The sequence below is a fragment of the Haliaeetus albicilla genome, chromosome 23, assembly GCF_947461875.1.
Source record: "Haliaeetus albicilla chromosome 23, bHalAlb1.1, whole genome shotgun sequence".
Classification (NCBI taxonomy): Eukaryota; Metazoa; Chordata; class Aves; order Accipitriformes; family Accipitridae; genus Haliaeetus; species Haliaeetus albicilla.
In genome coordinates this window covers 24949548-24961727 of record NC_091505.1, presented here as the reverse complement: position 1 = coordinate 24961727, position 12180 = coordinate 24949548, and the positions used below count along the sequence as shown (strand labels likewise).

General features: G+C 58.2%; 1 protein-coding gene across 1 annotated transcript in view; it reads right to left on the bottom strand.

Annotated features, from left to right (window-relative positions):
* EFNB1 (ephrin B1) overlaps positions 1-12180 on the bottom strand; it is a 56090-nt gene that overhangs the window by 16218 nt on the left and 27692 nt on the right. Inside the window, exon 2 of the mRNA XM_069811625.1 lies at positions 7911-8188. Coding sequence (XP_069667726.1) covers positions 7911-8188 — 278 coding nt within the window. The remainder of the gene's footprint in view (positions 1-7910; positions 8189-12180) is intronic.

Here is a 12180-nt window from a genome sequence, read left to right as displayed (position 1 = left end):
CTCGCCCCCTCACCGAGTGAAGGATGGAGGGAAGGCCTCTCTGCCCCCCAAGTCAGGGCCGACCCCCGTTGCAGAGGGACCACCAGCCACCCCCCCCGACCCCACTGCTCCCCGCCAGCCCACCCCGGCCGGCTATCTATTAGCTGTGTTAACACCCGCTCCGCGCTGCCAGGCGGGATCAAAGAACACAGTCATTACGCAGCAGCAGCAGAAAAACCATCATTCCTAGGGCAAAAAAACCCTTCAAATAGCAAGTAAAACCAATTCTCCCCAGAAAGGCAAGCTTTGAAAGGTGCCGCACGCAACCTGGGCAGCCCTCCCCAGCACAGCCAGCCTGGTCGAGAAGCGTTCGAAACACAGATCGTTAGAAATTAGAGATGGAAAAGGGCTGCGCGTCGCAATTCGTTAATGTCAAACCTGCTCGTACTCTGCACGTCTCATGGTCCAAGCTTGGCATCAATTCTTGGAGCCCCCCCAGCATGCTCTTGGTCCGACAGCCAGTGCCCACCCCAGCACCCACGGTCGAACACGCACGCCCCGGGCGATCGCCCAGCATCCCAGGTTGCAGCCGAAGCTACAACATGCAGCCTTTCACACCAGGTTGGAGCTGCGGTGGTGCCTGCAAGCCTCTTCCCGGTGCCCCGGCAGCAAGAAAGCACCATAGGTACAGGAGCTGTAGGGGATCCCAGGGGAAAAGCCCTGGGAGAGGGTCTCGACGAAGAAGTGGTTATTTGAAAAAAAATATGCCAAGGAAGTAGTTGCCTGCACTTATCTACTGTATGCCCTTCCCAGCCACTGCTGTATGCTGGGATTTTTTTCAAGTCTTCATCAAGCTGAAGGCTTCTTCTGCCTTTCAAATCTCTTACTGGAAGTTAAGTCCCAAAGGAACCAAGTTTTAATCTCTTCCAGCATTCCTGAGGAAGCCCTCGGAGGTGAGCGGCACTGGAGAGCAGGGTCCGCCAGGGTCCGTGCACCTGCAGCTCCAGAGGATTCCCTGGGGTCCCCAAGCCTCGCCGCTGCCGACGTGCCGGGGGGAGCAGGGGCTGGAAGGGGGAGGAAGAGGATGGAGGCAGATGCATGGCCACGGCGTGCACCACAAAACGCCTTTAGCGTTGGCCCTCCACCACAGCTGCCAAGGGAGCATCTTTCAGGGGGTGCAGGCAGAGTCACGCTGCTCCAGCAGCCTGGGGGGCCGCAGAGCAGGATTGGGCGGGGGATGCACGGCTGCCAGCTGGACGTCACCTTCCTTGCTGCCATCGCCCCGGCTGCACGTCCTGCCCGCGCATCACCTCGGTTTTCAGGAGCACTGGGGACTCAAACGCGTTTTATTTTGTACTAACGGGTCGCGCCAATGTTGGAGAGCTGCTCTTGGACGTCGCTTCTCCTGGGGAAGAGCATCCTCGGATGCAGGCAGCCTGGTGCCCAGCAGGCAGAGAGTTAAGCGGCACCAGCACCCCTGTTTCGGGCAGGGCCCCCCTCTCCCCGGCCCAGGAGCAGATCAAAGCGCTGGGTATTTACCTCCTGGCTGGGTGAGGGACACTGGCCCTTTCTGATAGGGCTTTTCATCCCTATTAGGGCCGTGAAAGGCTGAGCTATGAGATCAGCTGCCAGGGGCTGTCCGTGGACAGCGCTGAGCTGAAAAGGTCAGGAGGGAGGAGGAGAAGAGAAAAGAGGCAGAGGCTTAAGGGACAGGGCTCAACAAAATCGCATTTACTGTGGTCACGGTCTTCAGACAAGCCTCCAAGACAAGGAACCGCGTGTTGTCTAAGGGCCATTATTTGGGTTTGACATGTCCAGCGCCCAGGCTTTGAAGTTGGGAGTGGGACACCGTTAGAGAGCCGTTTGTCTCCGGCGCAAGCCTGCCAGCTCCCACGCAGCATCTCCTGCGGGGAGAGGGTCTCATCCACCCTCTGCCACCAGCTCCCGGCAGGATGGGGATGGAGGAGGAAAGCCGGTCCCCAAAACCAGACGGTTATGCCGCCAGGACGGCTTTGCTTCACCCAGGCTTTCCGCGTCGCCGCAGGTGTGTCGCAAGCTGGTGGGATGAGGACAGCGTCGGCCCATTTGGGTGAAGAATGAGGAAGCCGGTTAATTGGGTTTTTATCAGCAGAAGTTCATAGCGCTCATCACGGCATCAAACAGCACTTTTGCTTTCAACTCATCTTCACCAAACAAGTTGTGGGACGGAAGATGAGGAGCACATGAAAGTGGCCACATTCAAATGCAATCAGCAAAGAAAGCCAGCAAAGAGCTGGCGGGCTGACAAACCGCCCTGGGGGGGCTGCACCCGGCCCCCCCCCCGGCACAGCACCCATCGGAGACGGGCAGCCAGCGCGGCACTTGCCAGGGCAGAAGGAACCAGGGAGGAAATTATTAAATACCAAGGGTTGCAGAAAGGAGTCAAGCGGCTCTGCAGACACTCTCACACATGCTGGCATGGGCTAAAAGGCTTCCCAAACCAAATGGCAGCTATTTCGGAAGCTGGAGGAGTACAGACAGAAAAGCAAGTAAGGCAGCGTGTCCCAAAAAAAAGAAGGAAGGATGATTCTGGCAGTTGCCAGTATATAGGTGACCCCCTTCTCCATGCTGAAGCGCAAGCCATAGAAAAATGCTGATGTAGAAAGGCCCAGGGACGAAGCCCACGTTGCAGAGGCAGCCATGGTTTACAACAAATAATTCTTGCCAGGTTAAGTCTAATTGCATCTAAAAACAGAAATGCAAGACAAGGGGTTTAACGAAACACTCAGGGTAATATATCTGGTCTCACTGAATCCTGCTGCCAAAAAGCGTTAGATTGGATTACGAACATTATTACATCAAAAATGGATTGAAGGGCTTAAAGACTAACAATAAACAGCAGATGTATTAGATTTATGGGGCAAACATCTACTGGGGCCTCACTTTTACTTTAGCATTTTCATCAAACAAGGTCTCCTTGCCTTAAACAAGCTCACAAGAGAGGTGGGACACTGCGGCCGTGCCCAGAGACTTGGCAGAGGGATGGGCGAGAGATCCCACCTGGAAAAACACCGCAGCGCTGGTTGGCCGAGGCGCTGCCCATCACATCTGCAAACAGCTGCCTGCAGAGCATCGAAAGGCTGAGCGAGGCTTCGCTTGGGGGTCTTCGCTCCCCCGCACCCCATCAAACACAAAAAGGGCTGCAGGGACCACCACCAGCGTGTCCAAGGATGAAGCAAGCACCTAGGCTGAAGAACACGGTGGCACCGGCAGCAGGCAGGGCACCGCTGGGCTGCATCCCGAGCTCCTGCATCGGCATGGCAGGGAGCTGCGCCGGGAGCTCCTCCTCACGCCGCCCCGCTGCCAGGACATCAGGATTAATGCACCTCTATCTAGGCACCTCATTACCGGAGATAGTAAAACTGGAGCAAGTTCAAAGAGTAGCAGCAAACGCAATTAAGAGCTGCAGTGAATTAGGAGGTGAGGTGGAGAGAGCCAAACCTGCACGGCTAGCTGAGCGGTGGGGGGGGCTGGAGCTGCCCACGAGCATCCCAGGAGCACAGACACCAGGGAGATGGGGAAGGCTACTTGCGTGGGACACCGACAGCCAAGGAAGCAGAAAAAATCATCAGAAATTCATAAAAAACAAAGCTGAGGAGAAATGCCGGTATGGTCAGGCTCTCAGACCTGGTGCAGATGACCCACGGGCACAAAGCAGGACCCCCATCCCGCCTCTAGGACAGCACCTTCACAAAACAGTCTTCGGTTTCCACCTTCCTCCAGCCTTTTGCTCCTGCTAGCCCAAAAAGCAATCGGATGGATTACTTTTAAGTACTTGGACACATTCTTCCCTCCCATTTCAGCCATTCACAAGCAACCAGCTTCTCTACCAGCTCAGTGGGGATGAAGGGAGGAGTAACCACACACCTGCTAATGAGCCAGAAGCACCTTCTGCCTTGATGAGGACAGTGTGAATGATCCAAACCTCACTGCTGGCCCAGGGAATGGTGGCAGCAGTAGCATCCACACACAGGTCTGCAAGTACAAGCTACCCTGGAGTCCCCCTCAACCTTTCCAGCAGCCTGCCCACAGCTTTGTGCTTGGCCGAGGAAGCCCTAAAAGGAGTTTCTTTTGGGGCAAAAAGCAAGAATTCATTCCTGTTGGACCTCACCTTCCTACCTCCCACGCAGCACAGCAGGAGGAACCGCCTGGGAGAGCCACCACCGCGCGCTTCCCTCTGTCTGCCCACGGCGTACGATGGTTTTGCAGGGAGGGGACGGGACGCTGGGGACAGGAGACTCCCACCCAGACACCAAAGGCAGGCAGGGAGGCAGCCGCAGGAGACCAAGGGCAGAAGAAACCACAGGCTGCCCTGAATCCAAAGTCTGCCGTGGAGCAAAACACCCAATTCCCAACTTCTCCGCCCTCTCAGGGCCCCATCCCGGGGACGGTGCCCCATGTCCTGCTGGAGCCCTACATCCTCCACCCAGGACCCGCAGGCAGGAGCTGCCGCATCTCATTCTTTATGAAAAGGCTTAGGAAGAAGCATCACCTTCCCCTGCCCAGCCCCGGGAGAAAAGATGCTTTTAACGAAAGCCTGGGGCTGGCGCGGAGGGGCTCGGTGCAAGGCTTTGGAGAGGATGGGGAGAGGTTACGTTCTCTTTCAAAAGCCTTTTTCATCGCTAAGCCGAGGGCTGGGGCCATGTCCCTCCGTGATAAAAGTGGCCCTAAACAAGGCTTGGCATATCCAAGGCGAGGGTGAGGAGGGGGGAGCAGCCCTGAATGGGGAGAGACCCCGGGAAGCCCCCCAGCTCCGGCAGGGAGGTTTTCCAGCCGCCTGGGGAAGGCGGGGGCCAAGCGGCACACGTCCTGCTGCTGCCTCGCTCCCCTCCGCTTCAGCATCGCTTCCCCCAGCTTAGGGCCGCCGGCAAATGAAAAGGAAGAAAAAAAAACCTTTTGTGCATCGAGGCAAAGCTTGGGGAGAGGGGAGGGGAAAGGGGAAAAAAAGGAGAAAAAAAAAAAAAAGACAAAAAAAAAAAGACAACACGTGGGTGGTCTGCTCAGGAGACTTTTGACTTTGTTTTTTTGGCTATTTTATTTCTTGGCAGAAAGAGCTCCTGGGGCTGCTCGGCAGAGGGTACGGCCAGATCACAGGAGCATCCTCGGCCCACCCAGGGGCCAAAGTTCAGCTGGCAGCGGCCGCTCGCTCCCAGCACCGAGGGGGCTCGCATCAAAGCGTAGAGGAGTCAAGAGAAATTAAAGTCAGAAACGGTCCAAGGAGGGGGCAGAGGGCACTGTCGGCCCCCCGAGGAGAGAGGGGGGGACCCCGCAGGGATGCTCTGAGCACCCCGCTCACCGCAACCCTATTCCAGCCCTATACAGGCTCCAAGATGCTGCAAGAGGAGACTGGGAAATAGAGGATAAATAGGATTTTATGGCAGTCTCTTTAGAGATCCCCCCACCTTGGGATGAAAGCAGGATTGCATTACAAATACAGAGAAAACTTCTAGATAGGGGAGAAGATTCCCACTGCCGGCAGCAGAATCATACCGAAAAAGGGGGCAAAAATGCAATGAGTTTGAAAGCCTTAGCCAAACCTCCAACAGGATGCACAGTCAGGATTTTGCAAGCTGCGCAAAGCCGGCACGGCGCAGCTTGCAAAATCCCGGCTGTGCATCCCATCAGAGGTGCAGCCAGCCGGAGTCAATGGTGACCCAGGTGCGCTGGCAGCGTCGGAGGGGAGCTGGCACCGGCTCAAAGCCATGGGGGCCCTTGGGGAGCCACGTTTGTACTCGGCAGCGCACTGTCGGCCGCTTGTGAAAACGCCACCAAAAGCTACGGGCAGTTGATTTAACTTAAGCAAGAGCTTTCGTGTGAAATGCAAAGCAGCTCCTTAAAACTTGTGCAATTCAGAGCCTGGTAAATCCCTCTGCCTGCCCTGCCCGCACCTTCCTGCCGGACTGCGTTGCAATGCGAGGGACCCCGCGTTTCTCCTCCCAGAGCTTCGTTAGGCTCCTGAGCTCCTTCTGGGAAACGTATTTGTCTTTGGGGGCTATTTGCAGCCCAGGGGGTCCCAGGCGACATAGCAGCAGGGCGCGAGGCAGGACCCCGCTTTCAGCCCTCATTAGCTTGACGACCGTGCCGCTGCTTGAACTTGACCCCCGAGCACGGAGGAGCTGCTGACCGAGTGCTTCAAGATGTTTGCCTGACATACGAAAGGCAGACTCATGGCTGCGCATTCAGCCCCTCTCCCCCCTCTTCGCCCACTGCAGGGAAAGCTTGCTGTTGAATTAAGCCTTGCATCAGCTGAGGGACAGCAGAAGGGCTGACCTTTCGGGGTCCCAGAGCCACTGGCCACGGTTACTCGCGGTAAGGGAGACGGGAGCCTGCACGGGAGCTGTGCCAGGGCTTTTGGCATTCCCAGCCCATCCCCGCGGCGCCTGGGCTCGCAGCCAGGGTCGCCTGCACCCCTGACGGCTGCAAAGCTGGTGACCCCACCTGTGCCCCCTGAGTGACAGCAGGCAGATGGCCCCAAATCCCGACAGCGAGAATGACCGAGCGATGGCAGCTCTCGGCAGAGACCGGCCCCGCCAAACGGTGACTCAGCCCCGTGCAGCCCGCGGTCTCTGCCGGCACCACCGCCACGCCGAGCAGGCCGAGCGGGTTGTTGCGCCAGGTCCTCCCCGCCATCACCCAAGGAAGCAAGGGTGGGCTCAGGGCTGACCTGCCGGAGCCCGTCCCGGCTGCTTTCCGTGCACCGGGTTTAGTCAAATTATTCTGCAGCAAAACCACAGGCAGCCCCAGCCCCAGGGAGGACTCGCTGGGGAAATCCAGGCTGGCAGCATCACCGCGGCACCGCGCTACGGCAGAGCACCTCCTGCCCCCAGCCGCCTGCAACGTCCTCGGCAGCCCCTCCGAGGGCAAAGATTTCAGGCTAAAAATACGTTGTTTACCGACTGGAAAGCACCAGCTCCCACAGCTCGGCGCTCGCCTCCCACGCAGGTAGCTGACCTCTGCGCCGGGCCGCTGGCCGGCGAGCCCGTGGCACGCGACGGCGAGGGGAGAGACGAGCCGCGCGGCCACCGTGCCCTTCGCCGGCTGCTCTGCCGCGGGTTCATGCACAACGCGCCGAGCCAGGCAGGAACGGTGAGGTTGAGGAGATGACAAGCAGGGGAAGAGCGAGCTGGCAGGCATTGCCGTGCCCGGCGCTGCCAGACCAGCTGCCGAGGGACGGTCGAGCTCCCCGGAATCCTCACTCCATCCTGCCAGAGCCGGCAAAGGCAGATACATCCCTGTGCAATGGTCCCCTACACGCACGGACCTCGGGCTCCAAGAAAATTCAGCCCTCTTTCCCTCTCCCCTCCATAAAATCACATTGTACCAAGAAATAAGAGGAACGGGCCGCCACGCAGAAATTTTACAGCCATTTAGACCACAACCAGCCCTGGGCACCGGCGGCAGCTTCCCGCTGCCAGGGCTGTTCTCGGTGGCAGCACCCAGGTAGGAGGATGAGCGTCTCCTCCGTCACCGTTCCTCCTGACCCTGACTGCCCCACCAGAGCTTCCCAGCCCCAAGGCAAAGCCCTACGAGAAATGCCCTGCAACACCTCCAGCAAAGACGGCAGCAAAAAATAAGCTCCGGGCGTGATGGTGCTCCAGACACACGCTGCCCCTCCTTGCCAGGGCTGACCCCGGCGGGGGGACATGCTCCTGCTCCTGCTCCCGGCTGCGGGCAGGGCAGGGGACACGGCACAGCAGCCAGATACAGGCGGGTGACCCGCTCGGCCGGTGACACATTCCTCCCCCTTCTCTCATCCAGTGGGGAAATATTTTCCGTACGTGTCAGCTCTTTGCAACGGCCAAGTCGTGAACAAAGCGCCTGGTGACACTCTCCAGGCCCCCGCCGCCCCCCCCGAGCCAGGGACGGCGGCGAGGAAGAGGAGGGCAACTCACATGTGATGAAGTAATCCTGCTGCCGCTTGAACTCCAGGCCCATGTAGTTGGGGCTGAACTCCTGAAACTTGATGGTGAAGCGGATCTCCTGCTCGGGCCGGTTGCACGTCACCAGCACGTTGGGGTCCATGACGGTGCTGCAGGCATCTGCCTGGTCCTTCTTCACCAGGTACAGCTTGTAGTACTCGTAAGGCTTGGACGGCTCCGCCTTGGGGCAGATAATGTCCAGTTTATCCCCAATCTCCGGGTAGATGACCAGCCCCTTCCCAGTCATGAATCTGGAAGAGAGGAGGGCGAGAGGTTAGCCACGTGCAGGCAAGCGGGCGCCACACCAGCCCATCCCACCCCCCCGCAAAGCCCTGCTTTCACACCGTTTATTTCGTGCTTAAACTCTGCTGCTTTCCCTCTGCAAGATGCTTTTTTGACACCAGAATACAGCTCTCCTCTTCCTTCACCGTCACTGCACGTGCAAGGAGCCAGCGTAGGCTCCCACCAACAACAAGAGGGGCTTGCTCGGTTCATTCCCGCTCCCCAGCCCTCCTGCCCCGACAAGGCTGAGCGCCCTTCCCAGACCCCAGCCTGGCTCCCAAAAGGGAACGGAGTCTTCCCACAAAGGGCTGCGGAGCGGGCGGGCTGGAGACGCCGCGGCTCTGCCCGACGGCCAGGCGAGGAGCTTCCTGCAGGGACAGGCGATAATTAGGCACGGGGAGAAGTCCTGACAATGGGGCGCAGGGAGGGATGCCTTCCACGCCCCGGCTCCCCGAGGAATTCCTGTCCTTAAATGGAAGGGAGGGAAGCATCCTGCAGGACAACTTCTACCAGGCCGGGCTCAACGGCGTGCCCAGGAGCGTGGGAGGACCGGATGGAGAGGAGCGAGGAGGGAGGAAAGCTATTTGGGGCTGGAAGGCAGGGCATTGCGAAGGGAAGGAAGGTAATATGCTGATAATTAGCATTCAGATTTCATTATTGTGGAGCAATACTCTGACTACTTTTTTTTAAGCATGAAGTAGAGGATTAGGGCAACAAGGAGGGAAGCAGCAGATCATCTACTTTGATGTAGGCAACGTAACGCGTTCTTGATGGAAGATAAGGTGGGAATGGATGTTCCTGCAAAGTTATCTCTGCTGCGACTCCCTCACGTAATGCGGGCATGGCAAAAACCGAAGCGTGTGCTTCAGCAGGCTCCACGTCTGCCGCTTTCCCTTCCTGCTCTCGGACACGGCGAGTCCCCGTCCCATCCCACCCCAGCCATCGGATGAGGGGACGGGACACCTTCTCCCCCCCAGCCAGCTGCACCGGCTGGGGCTGGAGGCACCGCGGAAGGAAGATCAAACACACAAGACCAACCTGCTCCGTGGCTCTGGTACAAGTCTTAGCAAGAAGCCACGGAGCTGAAACTAGCGCCTGAGCAGCCCAGGCTCCAGGCCTCCGGCTGCAGGAGCTCCAGCAGATCTGCACGCCGACCGGCCGGGCTGGGAGGAGGCAGGCGGAGCCGGAGCCCACGCATACCCCGATGCCCTTGGCAAGGGCTCCGGAGCTCGGTGCCAGCTGTAACAGCGGGAGGGATGGCCAGGACAGACAGACAGACATCAGCTGCACCTCTCTGCCAGGCTGCAGCCCTGGTGCTCGCCCTCGCCCAGTCCCAGGAAAGGAGGCAAGGCACAGGGAGAGGGGCTACGGTCCCCTTCACCCACGCTGCTCCGAACGCGGGACCTGAGTTCAGATTATCTGCCCCATCCTCCCTGCCGAGCCGTGGCACAGCCTCGACCACCCCAGCTCCAGCGGTACCCAGAGAAGCACCGTGGCCATGGGGGGGACAGTTGGGATCATCCCAACCCCGGCACCACCGGTACAGCGGCTGCACCTTCGCCGTGCTAGCTCGCCAGGAGCAATTCAGTTTTACCAAAGTCACGACTTCTGGAAGAAGGCAACAGCCTCACGAAAGAATAGGAAACTTGCAGGAAACTTAACCCCTGAACATGCAGGTGGGATGCTGCGCCGCCGGCACGGCAGAGCCCGGCTCCATCCCCGGCGCTGCCGGCAGGTGAGCCGCGCTTCGCCTGAACGTTACCAAGTAGGTCAGCTGGCCCCCGGCCAGCACGCCGCTTCCAAAGCCTGGGGAGCGATAAAGGCTTCCCCCCCACCCACAGCCGGGGCCCTGACGCAATCCCGGGAGCCGCAATCCCGGGAGCCGTGCAGCAGGAGATGCAAAGGAGCCCCTGCCCCTCCCTCCCCACCCCGCGCCGGGGCCGCAGACATGCAGCGCAAGTGAACACTTGCACGCTCCGCTCACGGGTTCCCACCCCGAGAGAGGCAGCTGGATCCCACACTCATTTCTCCACGGTTGGGCTGAGTCAGAGGCTTTCTGGCACAGGACTCGCCAGTGACTCAAATTCCCTCCTCCGGCCCCTGCCAGCTCCCTCCTGCCCAGGAGATGCCAAACAGGAAGCCACAAACAAGTCCAGCAGATGTCTTGCAACGCCGGAGCGGGAGGAGAAGGCTGCTATCCGTCCCCCAGCTCCGTACCAGGAGGACCTATCGCACCTCCTCGGCCAACACCTGCAAACCGACCGGTCCGCGCGACACCAGCCCGCGCGGACGGCACGGCCGCCTGGGATCAGGTCAAGCTGATTTTTAACCATCAGGCGATCAGGGGAGCTGAGAACGTCCCAGCACCACAGCCTGCTGGCACTTCTTCATCCCAGAAACTTCAGAAGGAAGGCCTGTGTTCGTTTCAGTTCTTTCAAGGATAAAATGACGAGCCCCATTTCTTCCGCGAACGCTCAGTCGCAGCTTCAGAAGCACCCAGCTTCTGCCTGGGAATTAGCCCAGGAACGTTTTCCAGATCTACGCGAACATCGAGCACGACAGAGCCAAAGCAGGCACCACTTTTGGGGGTGCTCCCTCCGACCGCTGCTCCCTGCCAGCCGCATTCCTGCCTGCACGCACGCATTTTACCCTTTGTCCTCCAAGTTCCCTGATTTTTTCTGCCATTTCCCCCTTAGCGTCCTCCCTCTCTTCTCTAAAAGCAGGGCTGTTTCCCAGCCGAGAGGCCGTGCAGCACGAGCGGTGAAGATAAACCCCCAAAGCGTACGCCTTCAAAACCCTTCTCAGGGCTCTTTGAGCTCTTAACCATACATTGAGACTTTTTGCCCCCCAAAATTTTGCTTTGTCGCAAGCAATGGCTTATGAGGGCCATGCTAGGGAAGACTGACAACGGTTCCCATCATGCAAGAAGCCAGTTCTCCAGGAAATTCTCCTTTAAAATACAGAAGGTGAAAAGCAACATTTATCACAGGAACAGCAGAGAAAAAAGTGTCCAAAAATTGTCACAAGTTGCCCGTACGCAGTATTACAGCAAGTTCTGGGTATGAGAAATTTTACTTCAGAAGGACCGTTGAAGGCAAAAAAGAATTACACTCTTGACTTGTCTTTACAAGGACACATCTTCAAATTTATCTTAACTGGGAAGAATGAACAGATCTCCTTTTAAATTAATAGAGAAATTCATTGTGCCCTCAGAGCACATGCTGTATCCTCCATACCTTACAGTTTCATTTCCCTGTTTTAAGGCGGGGAAGGAAAAAAAGAAAAAATTAAAATTCAACTCAACCTTAACGCTGGAACCAAGATTGACACCTGCATAATAACACGCTCTGGGACACGGCCCCAGACACGCACTCTATTAGACAACTTGAATTTGGGTCCAGCAGAGCAGCAGGGCACCGAGACGGAAGACAGCTGCTGCTCAGTGCCGTAACCTCCCAAAAGCCCAATTTCCAACCCCGTTCCTGGGACACGAGCAGACCCCTGCCCACAATCTACCCCGGTGAGCCCAGGCTCAGCACGCCCCGTGCAACGGGAGGGGGACGATGGACCCACAACCAGTGCCCCACTGGCGAGCGCCCAGTGCTTTCGGGGCGAATCCTGCACAGCACGTGGAAGCCCGTGAGCCCGTACCCGGCACCCCAACCACCCACGGCACCCGGTGGGGTCCCCCCACGCATGCACCTTCCCCCCCGACCACCCTCCTCCACCTCTCCCACCACTTGGGAGGAGGATGGCGGCTCAGCTCGCAGATAACATCTCAGCATCCTTTCTCCTGATGCCAAAGGTGGTGGGAAAGACTACCTGCAGCCATTAAAGCTTAAAAAAAAAATAATTTTTTTTTTGCGGGTGCTGCAAACTGCACCCAGCTGAGCAGAGCCTGCCGGGGGGGAGCACTGGCCTCCACTCCCATTATCGGCAGCTTCACCACCTAAAGCCCCTC